The sequence below is a fragment of the Poecilia reticulata genome, linkage group LG17, assembly GCF_000633615.1.
Source record: "Poecilia reticulata strain Guanapo linkage group LG17, Guppy_female_1.0+MT, whole genome shotgun sequence".
Lineage (NCBI taxonomy): Eukaryota > Metazoa > Chordata > Actinopteri > Cyprinodontiformes > Poeciliidae > Poecilia > Poecilia reticulata.
In genome coordinates, this window is record NC_024347.1 from 13,301,345 (window position 1) to 13,314,196 (window position 12,852).

Genomic DNA, 12,852 nt, shown 5'->3' on the forward strand with positions numbered 1-12,852 from the left:
CCAGGGGTAGAACCGAACCACGCACTAACCGGTTAGTGTGCGACTTGCCAGTAGAAAAGCATCTTAAGTTACCTTAGATACTAAAGTCTGTTCTCTGAGGTGAGATAGTATCTGGTAGCTGCTCTGGCTTTTAAAATGAAACCTTTGGTTCCTCCAGGTGTCTTAGTATCCTTATTTAAAGACACACACTGGAATATTTCCAAATGGATTGATACTCAAATGGTGAAGAACCTAATTTACTATTAATAAGTATGTGTCATCTGGAAAAAAAAAAWTTCAAAAAGTCAACACTATTTCCAGGTCTGTAACCCTAAACCAGCACTAAACTTTGCCCTAGATAAGTGGAAATTGAAAGTACAGGGTAAGGCTATTCAGCTAAATCGTGTAGCCACCACAGGGTATGAACAGCATGAAAACAAAGGCAGTTCAATGCTGCAGTATGTACATTTTAGAAATAGATTCTGTTATATATTTGTTGAAACTGTCACCATTTCGTCACAGTATGGTGAGACAGATAATCTGTGAAGAAAAATCAAGCCCATCTGCCTTCTCGCAGTGCTAAATTGACACAACCAATCAGAGCCAGGAGGAGGGTCTCAGGACAACATAGTGATAGTTTTAATAAATACATATATTTTTAAATAGAAGTTACATGCTGAATCTAAACGGTTACATCTTACTGATTTTACTTTTTAACAAACTCATTTGTGGGCCTGATTGAAATCAAAAGCCTCAGGAAGCATAATGAAGATGGTACCGATATGCCTAAGGTTATCATCATCTGTTGGCAGAAATGTAATATAATAATCTGAATTATGCTGTCAATAGCATCTGAAAATAATCTTTTTATTTTATTTTATTTTTACCTCAGAATTTGTCATTTAATGAGGTGGTCTCCTCCCACAGAGTCTGCCATGCTGCTATGTCTCTATGTGGTCATCCTGGGCTACTATTGCATAGCCCATGATGGAAAAACTATCAAAATCTAATAGGCATCCTAAAGCCTATGCAAGTGTACATTTCTACTATTACTGATTAACTTTTTTATAACTAACAAACTTTTATAACTAACAAACTAAACAAAGCCCCCACTGACTTCCCCACTCACACAACCAGTTAAGGTTATAGCCCAAGTCTGTAACTTCAAATTACAGCTCATAATCGCCTCCCATAGACAGACTGTATAGGCATATCATACAATTTTCTGACTCCTTAAGAGTCTGTTGAGTATTTTAGTTATTAACTCTTGTGTCTCCGATGTCCCTGGAAACCACTGGGATAAAAGAAATTTATCTAGTTTGGTCAAAATGTATAACTCCAAATAATACACATTTGGATAAATGTATATTATATTTGGTTTAACGAGCTCTAGTGCACTCTGTTTTGATCAAAGAGACTCAAAAYCTGGTTTAAATGAAAGCCAAGAGTGTTCCYTTTTATGATGATACCAARCACTGCATTATAGGCCTTTAACAAATGTCCATACCATGATCTCAAAAAACAGAATTTTTCCAAAGGGGTCGTTTACTTCATGAGCTGATAACTACGGCTCAGCTACCATTTTGGAAAGGCTATCATACCAAAATATTAACTAGAGACATGTATCTTTTCAAAAAATACTGATAGACTTTGCCACCCTGAAATGGACAAAAATGTCATTGGCCTCTGGCCCATGGACTATTGTGGAAGTAAACATGGAGGCTAACAGTGGAGCATAGCTTCCACATTTAAAGTTGTTGTCCGACCGGAGCAGCATATTAACAACTTAATCCTCATTATAGTTCGTCATGGTTGTTGTTTTTCCTCCCGCTTACAAGTATCAGGACGCAGAATAATGAGATTTGTCGAATATCAGCGACGTTCAGTTCGGATGAACGCGACCTGGATGTTAGGTCGCATTTGAATCGGATACGTATCGGAAATGAGAGTTCTTTTTAAATATGAAATGGCCAGAAAGAACTTTGTTTTTGCAAAGTTGAGTAAAAGCATAGATTTAAGATACAATAATAACAGACTAAACTCCAAATCAAACCYAAGTCTATGGATCGTGATTATTTCAGTTTTCTTCTAGCCTTGGGTTAGTCTAGCTGTAAATAAGACTCACCTGCCTTATATGAAAGGTATTATTTTATTGCCGTTAGTGGTGAGAGAAGAGAAATAGGACGAGAAACAACTTTAGTATAAGATTATTTTACTGATTCTAAGGTTTTTTACTCATCCCTACCATGGCTGCCAATAAATGTGGACAGTTACATGTGACATTAAATGGAGAAGAACTTCCCTTTTCTCTTATAACCCTCACTATCAACCATCCTATCTTCAATCCTCCACCAGTTTCCCAGCATTTTCTTTAATGTGCTGCATTAGCCCATAACAAAACTATTATACGGTCATTTAATCTACTCAGATTATCCGTCATACCCAGTGATTTCCTGTATGATTTGCGCTCTCGAGTGTGAGTAACAGCCATGGAGTCTTTTAGCTACAAGTGGAGTAGTGAATGAGTCAGAATAGTGTGTTCACCCCGCTGATGGGAGGTGTGGGGGTGACCGCACACATCCTCTAGTCTAACACACCTCATCAAGGACATTCACCATCATTAAAAATTAAATAYACACATACAACCACAAGCTGAAAGAGGTTTTACGTCCTCTACTTTTACTAGAAACAAAGAAAATCCCTCTGCAACAACAGAATCCCTGTGACACAAAAAAAACATACACACACACAATAGCACAACCCCTCTGTGCTCTGTTTATCAGAGCCAGGACCATCGATCACACTTGCCTGGTTGCCCGGGTAACCCCGTTATTATTCAAAGCACGGAGCAGCAGCTTGCAGAGAGGGCTGAGGGTACTGTGTATGTGCTGATTAGGTGGTGGAGGTTCCCATTGGCTCACAGGCCCCTTTCTGTGCATCCGCTTTCCCACTACTCTACCTGATCTGCATACCTATGAGAGAAGGCATTTTTCCACACACACACACGCACAGTGGAGTGATATCTTGGTGCGCTGCGACTGAAGAGAATCCATCCCTCCAAAATGTACTAATTTCTACCAGCAGCTACACACCGCAGTCCTTCTCCCTACCTGCTAGATTTTCATTCAGAAGCTGTCTGACTATATATTTTTTTGCCGTCTTTCTCTTTTTATGCTGCATTTCATTCAGCATGCAATACTATCTGCTGCTCACTCCCTCCCTTTGTTAATTCACATTATGCGGCTGCAACACTCATTCATAAACAGCACCACTCCTTACAGCAGCAAAAACGACGGGAAGGGCTGATTGGAGGGAGGGTTGCCCCTACTGACTTACTGACTGCTGCATAGAGAGGGCTCCCTGAACGCTGCAGGCAACCAATGAGGACCCAAAAAGGAGATGGGAGAGGAGGAAAAGGATGGGGGAGTTTGATTCCATCAACCCACCCTTCCTCCTTCATTCATTCATTCCAGTCTGCAGCCATTCATCTACTCAAACCGTCGCTCATTCACACATCACTTGCCAGGTTTGCACAGTACCTGCTGCGGATGTTTCAGCCGTTACACCTACAAGGCACTGCAGTGGTGTGCAGACCTTTCTGTACACAGATAGTAAACATATGCGCGTGAAGGTGTTCTGATTGTGATTTTCACCAGGAAAAAGCCGTAGGGCACTACAGGCAAAACTACACTTACTGTCTTCATTCGCAGTGTAGCTACATTGTAAACTGTATTCCCTTTGTCCTAAGAAAAACCATGTCAGTTCGTCAATGCTGGTCTTTGTCAACAAGCAAGACACATGGTTCCTACACATATTCCTGTCACAATTCCACACTTCTATTTCTCTGAGTTCTCAGTCCTTTTTAGCCCTTTTTTTTTAAGTACAGAGGGCAGATGTAAAAGCTACACAAGAATGTGTGTAATTTGAGGCAGATATTTATTTGGCAGGCAGGCTTCAAAGGAAGGAGAAAGAGATGAAGCGAYGAAGAATTAATCACTCTCCTGAGATGATATCAAGCACAAAGCAAACATCACTGATATGGAGAAAAACAGTCGACAGACTAATGTCCAAATCCAGCTGCCAGGGGCATTCAAGCACCTCCAAATCCCACTGGAGACAGGACCGACAGAGAGGAGCAGATTCCACCACGGGTACAACACAGTCTTCTTCTAAATACTGCCCGTTTTAAGTGATTTTATTGTAAAATATAACTGTCTATTCCTGCTTATGATTAATTAATTGACAAAACAAAACAAAAAAACTAGTTTGTTTTATGTTCAACACTTTTTGAAATACTTCAATATGTAGCAAAAATATTAATGTCAGAGTTTTTTAATGTCACAAACTTCGACTTTAAAAGACAGGCATTTACCAAACAGGGGGTTTTGTGTTCCACAGGACAGACAAGAATACTTGAATACATTTCTGTTTACTTGTCCACTGAGTGTAGAAAGAGTGACAGAATAATGAAAACAAACCATTAAGCTAATTACAGCTGGAAAGRACATCGAAGAAGAAATGGGTAACCGTTACTTACACTTCAGTAAAATATGCCCTAAATTTYACCGCGAAAAACACATGAGCAGAAAGAGCTGGTACAGTCCAGAAGAAGTGGATCAGATTCATGCCAACATGCTCTGACTCCCGTCACCACAGGGAAGGAAGAGCTGCAATCAATAAACGGAAGGGCAAATGTGAACGAGCCAAACTGTATGTCTGTTCCATCATTCAACGTGCAAGTGTACGCTTTTGTACATACATAGGAGAAAGAATAATGCTAATCACAAAAAAAGCAAATTTTTCGTGGACGGTTCTGGAAATTTAGATGGAAGAATCCAACACAAACTCTCCAGGAGCTTTGATATCTATGACGTCTGCCATGACTTCAAACCCCAGTGATTTTCCATGCCATCAGCATTTTGTTCCTTTGTGTTGTGTGTGAGTGGTGTGGGTACATTCATAATGCCGCAAGGTAAAATAAATTTATATGTAGGCCATTAAGTCTTTWAGAGGCAAAAAAAGATGCATCCTATCAAGCAAAGAGCTTTAAAATAATGAAAAAATAGAAATATTACCGTTTTTACAGCAAGGTCTCAAATTAATCTGTTGACCACACTTTTTAAAAAGCATTAGTTTACAGCCCTTCAACTTGCATAAAGATGTGCTACATTCATTTCTTTCTTATTGACTTATAGTGTAACAAAAATCCTRCTGCCAGACGTGTAAATAATGTTCACACGTCTTATTTTGCAACACAAAAATAGTTAAGGTGCTTCAACCTAACTCCTCTAACCCAGAATTATTAACACAGCCACAATCAATAGCTTTCCATTATGAACAACATGTTTATGATCATGCCACAGCACCTCAATTAAAAAARCTTCCTCGAATAAGTTAGAATGCTTGTCACATTTTACAAAATTACCAGCAGAYAATAAGACTTTCCTAATTAACCCTAAGAATATTTTGGAGTGCTGGTTATCCCTATTTTTTCTTATCGCTTAAAATCCCATTAAAATATATTGAAGTCTTCCATTTAGGATTAAGTGCCTTGCTCAAAGGGCACTTAKCACTTCCACTGCGGCATGAAASCCGCAGTGGAAGCTGGAACTGGACCAACAACTTTCGGTTTCCATGTAAAAATTGGGTGCATTTGCAGTTTACTTGTCTATATTTTATTAAAATCGCACATTTACGTACAAATGTGAACAAGCTTGTGTCTCAAGATGTCTAAACCAATGAGTCTAACAAGACATCACAGCCCACCTAAATGCTTTTAATGGAACGTCTCACATTAAGCAGTCATTATATGCTGAAGATTGTGATGGGATGCAGTTGAAAGATTAACAAAAAACCTTTATTCATTAATGCAGTAATGGATTTGTTTATTCGTTCGGCGAGGGGTAGCTGGAGTTGGCTAAACAACCTAGTGCAAAGAAACTTCAATAATTAATATGAACACTTTTTAATAAGAGTGGTTAAACGTTTCTGTCTTTTATTCAAAACCATTACAGTAAAACTGACAATATGTTGGCACAAACTAGATTCTGGATTAAAAAAAATTAAAAAAAACAAGATTCCCTTCAGTTCCTCAGCAGCAGCATCCGACCGCCGGACCGATGCAAGCCCCAGAGGTCATCCTGAAGGTCTGCCAACCTACTGCACAGCGCTGAACCTGAAGCTATAAACCTACCACGCATATTTTATTTGCCTGTTTAACCTTCTATTGCAGTTCCGGACCCAACTGCAGAGACTGTACGTCATGCTCGCCTTGTACCAGGTGTGCTGACCTCAGATGCTCGTGGAATACAACCACACATGCATCAGGATCAAAGTGCCATTACATCATCGTCCATCGCCATGGGGAACWAACATGAGCGCTAACCAATGGGAAACACGGGGTCATTACATCAGTAGCAGTAGCTCAGGGCAGGCCATAAACACAGCGAGAAGGAAGTGGGCCATCTATGAGGCGATCACCGTTAATTCTTTGCAATGATGGAAGCGTAGACACTAGTCAGATGATACGATGGTGTGACACACACACACCTCTCCAGACYTTCARCTGTGCATGCAACCAGGCCAGAAAGAAAGAAAGAAAGAAGAAAAGAAAGAAGGAAAGAGGAAAAGAAGCTCCGTTTCATAATTAGAGGATTTTTATTATGTTTTCAGACCAAAAATTAAACGAAATCTTTCTGAAGCATAAACAACGCTGACTAAATGTCAAAGAGAATGAAGTGGGTGTCTTGAGTAGGCAGCGGACCTTCTGTGCAAGATATGCTATTATGAATGAGTTTACCACCCAGTTGAAAGATGAAGGATTAGAAAATCAATAATGCATTTAAAGAACGCACTCTTATGTAAATGCAACAAAGGGGCCTGTTCGTTCTAATTGTAAATGCTGGTAATGCTGAGGACCGCCTACGATGAGAAAATACAAAGTGAAAACAGGTAAATCATCAAGATAAGCCTTTTTAAGATGGAAAAAATAAAATTGGTTTTCTTTTTACCCAGGGAAAAAAAACTACAAAGAACGTTTCATGTATTTTAATTAAAAACCCAGGTCCCACCACTATGTACTCCTGTAAATATACAGATTCATCACAGATAACTAGAATATAATTGAAAATGTTTTTTTTTATATAACTGTTCTCAGAAGCTTTATTTGAGGTGCTAAACTAGCACATGTAGCATTGAACCAAACCTTTAGGACATCTGCATTATTGGATCAGGTGTCTCTTGATATTTTCTTGACCGTACACACACACTGTTGCTCTCCCCCTCTCTGTTCGGCTCAGGTTTTCTTAACAGGAATGACCTCCGTCTCAGGGCTGAGAATCCCAAATCCGCACCAGATTAGTTGCTTGCTTTCCTCATTGACTCAGCAAAACTTCATCAAGTTTTTTCCCTTGTTTTCCCTTCCTCTGCGTCGTCTCAGCACAGTAAAACATCTGGAAACTGTACCTGCTTCCTCTCTGCGCAAGACAATGCAAATATGACAAATGAATGTAGCTGGTGAGATTTGTGGCTGGCAACCTCTGAAAAGTGCTTGGTTTCTATGAAATATGCAATCTCTCTCACATCTTTGGTTCCCTCTGTGGTACGCCATCAGTTGTCAGTTGTTAAAAAGYACAAACTGCTCACAAGCAAGCAAGATTTTTTTTGTTTCGGAGGCTCTTACTTCTGTTTGTATCAGCATTTAGAAAACAGTCAACCTAGCTGGCTGGTGCAGTATAGTATACGTCTCAGTCCTTTTACTGTCACTGGAAAATCAAAATTAAAGAAACATAAGGGAAGAAATGCAGAAAGGAGAGAATAAGAAGAATGTAAAGAAGTAATGGGAGCACAAGGTAAGAAGGAAAGAAAGAAAGATGTAAGATAGGAAGTAAAAAAGAAGAGCAATGAAAAATGAGGAAGGAGTACAAAGGGAAGAAAGTACAGKAGGGAGGACATAAGGAAATAAATAAGGACTTTTGGAATAGAGCTGGGAATTACCTATAGTTTTCCATACTAACCTGGAAAATATTGTAAACAAATTCCAGCATTTTTCAGACTCCGTAGGAACCCTGACTGCAGGAGGAAAGCAGGAGAAGCAACCTAACATTCAAGCCTCCATAGTCTTAGTTCGCTCTGCCATAGGCATGCTAAAAACTAAAAAAAGAAACTGTATATTCCTTAAGGTTTATGTGTATTATACATTACTGATTAGACACACAAAATAAAACTAGATAAGACCAAATCTAGAAAACAATGTAGGTGATCTCAAAGAAAACCAGTGCAAAACAGGCATGGAGCTTTTGACTGACCTCATCATCCCCTCCAGCTCTCAAACACCTAACAGAGACCTCCCGTGATTTCCTGACACAGATTCAACACACACACACACACCCCAACACCCCCAATGAAACGGTCCAAACTATGCAGTTATAAAAGAAGTTATCCTAATGCCATTTTACCATTTCAATGTTTGTGTATAAGTGGGTGGGGGGGGGGGAGAGAGGGGAAAAAAACACAACTTAAAGTAACATCTTTAGGAACAGCACACCTCTTCACTTTGTTATATCAATCCAGGAAGGAGTGACTTAAGCATAAGGCAAGCATAATGCCGTAATTAAATGTAGTCTCTCATTACAGAAAAGCAGTGCCATACAGAACAGGCATGTGTGGAATTGTGAAACAGAATCAAATTTATGTTAATGCAACAGTGACACCTTGTGGAAATTTGCTGCAATGTCAACAATAGAAAAGTAAAGCCAGGGTTGTTGAAACTTTGCAGTGACACCAAATTGTGTCRAACTTTGCAAAAATCCTCCTCTGAGGTGACAGTTAACATTGTTTTTAAATTTTTTACGTACTGTGACAAAACTCATATAATAATGCATTGCTGGGAGCTTTCTATTTGCATATTAATTTTCACTGCATTTACCCAGGCACAAAAACAATCCCCAAACTAAGTTGTCCTAGGAATAATTGTCTTCTTTTGTTAGCAGTCGCTACCTCCAAAGAAAAGTGCACATCTATCATCAGTTTGCATCAAAAKGATCTCACATACAAACAGATTGGTGCAAGAGTAGTCAGCTATTACAGCACTGGGATGGTGTGTTCAGGGAAATATGCAGAGTTAGTTTTCCACCTCGTCGATCATCCTCTGCATGCAAGACTAAAAGCTTGATTTCAGCAGAGCTCCTCCTTCCAGAGTGTGTGCCCAATCTTATTGCATTCATTTACACTTTCCATGCATGTTTTCCCCTACTCTATTTCTGGTCTATACTTGCTAGCTTATTAAAGCAAGTAAGGCAACAACAGTTTGCAAATAACTGATTTACAGTAACTAGTTTATTATTGTTTGGMATTTTATTTTTATCCTATTTAACATGATCAGAAATACTTGGTATGCAGTTGTACTAAAAAGCTATGGATGTTAAATACCAAAGTACACCAGCAAACATTCAACGCCAATGGCTCGGAAGGTTTTATGACCACGTTTGTTCATAATGACAGGAAGTGAAACCATATAAATGATAAGGGACAGACATAATGACACGGAGTGTCATGGATTTCATCTTTAATTTGACAGCGGACAGAGGATAGGTGACAGGAATGACTGAGCGAGAAAGAAGCCTTGACGTCTGACACAGCCACCCAAACTCAAAGMAGGGGCATAAGCAGTCCGAGGCCATCAATTATCCAGGGTGCACCTCAAAAACTAACGAGGTKTTCCAAACTCTGTCACGAAAACCTTTCCGCCATTACACACRTTTGTGCAAAAGGCTGGACCCTTGCTTTAAAAATGTCACCGACTGTAAAGCGAAATGCACACATCAGTTTCTGCGGCCACATGCAAAAGCATCAAAACATCTTCAATTTTTACGGTGAATTGCTATGAGGTCAAGATAGAAGAAAGAACACCAACCCAGTATGAGGATGGAATCTTCTTTCTTGATGATTTTTTCCAGAAGGTGCTTAAAGCTGGAGAAACTGCCYAACCAATCATAGTGTTGCTCCGTCCTGTACCTGTCATCCCAGTAGGTAACGTCTTTGTAGCTGGAGTTTTTATCCGGCAGGTACTCCATGTTGTCTGTAATACAAGAGAAACAAGTTTTCACTCCGGACTGTACCAGGAACATCTTTTAACCACATCAGTAATAAACCTAAACAGTTCTACAAAGTGCTTAGGAGACAGAGAATTTAAAGACAGGAGTTGTATGGTAAAAACTGATTAAAGTGAAGCAAACACCAATTAATTATTGGACTGAAACATCTGTGGTTTGTATTAATGTGTAAAATTCACATAAACACCCAAGTCTATGAGGGTCACTTTCGCTTCTACAGGTTTAGTATTTTTTCTAATACTTATATTATTCATTTTAATTGCAAACTGCAATTAAAAACCAGAGGGATTTAATAAAAATGGTTTGTATTTCGCCAACGGGATTGCATTTTCCCCTCTAACACYAACATTTTCCTCTGTTATAATTTTAAAATAGGTGGCAGTAGTTTGACAAAATATGTAATTTTTAACTCCAACGTCAAACAGCAGGCTGTGGRAACTTTACTAGTAGCTTTCCTAGTCACACAGCGCATGCGCGGCACAACAAACGACGCAGAGGCAGAGAAGCAGAAAGCCAGCAGCGTTTCCTGCATGCGAATCATAACTATTTAAAGTCAACATTACAACATTACTTACAAGCAGTTGGCTTTGAGCTGGACGTTAAGTGTTTTAATCTACTCGGCTGCCTCAGCTCCTCCGTCGAACCCGAAAAATGTCCAAACAGCGACGAATCCACGTGTTGTGGTTTGAGCAAATAGTCTCCGGACACCCTGGGCTAATTTAGAGCAAGGACATACCCGTAGCACCATAAAAGTCTGAAAATTAACTTAAATTATATTAATTTAAACAGTTACTTTTTTTWAAAATACAGCTCATTTTCTCAAAGTCTCTGTAACGTGAGTGTTTTGGAGGCGGAGCAGCGTGTAACACGTGGGTGTCCTGCAGTGATGAGGCTTTCAAAGGCGGTTCGAAAAGTTGTCAAATCTAAGCGCTTCGTTAAAATAAGCTGAGAGAGGATGATTAAATTTAAAGGGAATGATTATATTTTTGTGGTTATATGTTTTTCAACATGATTGTTAAACCGACAGTACTATTCAAAAAGTATGCCTCCGTACAGATTTGTGAGTTCTCCATTTTGTTAGTCACACTTAAATGTTTCAGATCATCATACTCCGTTATTTTTGCATCACAAGTATAAAAGTATAAAAATGCAAGAGGTTTGAAATGTATTTATTAGGGGAACAGCTAAATAAAGCAATAATGGCCCCAAAAAAGTAGCTGTCCTCAAAACCTGAGTCTGTAACGTTGCATAGAGCTCAAATTCAGCAGTTTTTCACAAAATAAATTACATTACCATTTTATATAGGTGGCAGACCTATTGACCTATAATTTGCACGAGAAATATCTCAGCATTTTATCTTTACTTCAAGGATAAAATAAAATGAACATCACAAGCAGGCTACAAATCAGTACCAGCTGCTGGATCTACATAGACTGATACCCTGATATGTTCTGTGTCACGTTAGCTGCCAAAAACATATGTTTGCTGGCCTGTTATGCTTTGTCTTATCTGTGCTGTGACATTGGGAAACATTAACAACTGTCTGAACATCCACACAATATCCTCCTTGAAGAGCTGAGAGCAGCTGTGAATTTTAAAACCAAATTAAAAACTTGTCAGTCTGGTTTTTAATTGAGTTTCATTGGTTAGTCACTATTTAATAGGTAAAGTTTCTTCTATTTTGTTGTATTAGGACAATGTTTATGCTTATTGAAGCCTGCTWTTGTTTTAKATTTTATAACATTTTGATCTTTTACWTTTTTTTTAACATGTCTAATTTGTGGATAGGTTTTAGAATCGTGTTTATTCCTAAATTCTCTGTCTTCTCAACAGTTTCTCACTTTAAATTTTCTAGTTTTTGATATAAGTGAAGCTACAACTTTCTTTCTGTTGACGTGGATCGGGGAGTTATTTGCAATTTGTGTGGAACTGATTCATTTTAGGTTGTTTTGCGAAAAAAACCACTTTTGAATATTATTTGTATGAAATTCTCACAGAAAAGGATTAGGGCCACTGGGGGGAAAATCTGACTTTTGTCCTCACAATTTTGAGAAAAGGCAGGATTATTTTCACTTTTATTTTAGTGATCCTAATTGTCTTCTATAGGTTATCTTTACTACTACAAGTACAAATTTAACTCAACTAGAATGTTATGCATACTTCTTTGACATTCGGAAAATTATGTATTTTTAAGGGACAATTCGGGAAAATGCCTCAAAATGCAAGAGTAATGCCATATCTTTCCTGCAGGTGGCAATATTACATTACCATTCCTAGGTTTCCTATTTTTTGTCTTCTAAAAGAAAGACTTCAACCTGCAACTAGCATAAGGCAGGTATGATCTTATTTTATTACCTGTTGCTGTAAAGTGGTTTTGAGCTACCTTGCTCACACAGTGTGATGTATCCCATTATGAACTTATTTGACAACAGGATCCCTCAGATGATTTATAGGTTTAATCACAAGATTTGCTTTTTCTGTCAGAATCACCTTGTATAAACGTGATAGTTGTCTTATTAAACGTATCTTGTATGAACGTGACAGTAATCTTGTTTAAACGTGATATGTATCTTGTATAAACGTGATAGTATCTTGAATAAACATAATAGTTATCTTATAAAAACGTGATAGTCAGAACACCGGTAGTATGCTTTTCATGGAACGAGGCTAAAGTTGGCTACCAATTGTAGCTTCTGATTCGGGCAATGGCTAATGGGCGATTATTACGGTACGAAAAGCTTCTTCAATCATAGCGGAGGCC

At 38.6% G+C, this 12,852-nt stretch overlaps 1 protein-coding gene across 5 annotated transcripts in view; it reads right to left on the bottom strand.

Moving 5' to 3' along the window:
- The window catches only part of LOC103479419 (endothelin-converting enzyme 2-like), a 51,974-nt gene extending 41,000 nt beyond the window's left edge, over positions 1-10,974 (bottom strand). For 2 of the 5 annotated variants that reach the window (XM_017309830.1, XM_017309832.1), the window contains exons 1-2: positions 10,667-10,974; positions 9,893-10,057 (exon numbers count right to left, since the gene is read on the bottom strand). In XM_017309830.1, coding sequence (XP_017165319.1) covers positions 9,893-10,052 — 160 coding nt within the window. In that variant the 5' untranslated portion in view covers positions 10,053-10,057; positions 10,667-10,974. Of the gene's footprint in view, positions 1-9,892; positions 10,058-10,662 lie in introns of all 5 variants that reach the window. The other 3 variants (XM_017309831.1, XM_017309833.1, XM_017309834.1) reach the window with 2 other exon arrangements.
- Between the last annotated feature and the right edge of the window lie 1,878 nt (positions 10,975-12,852).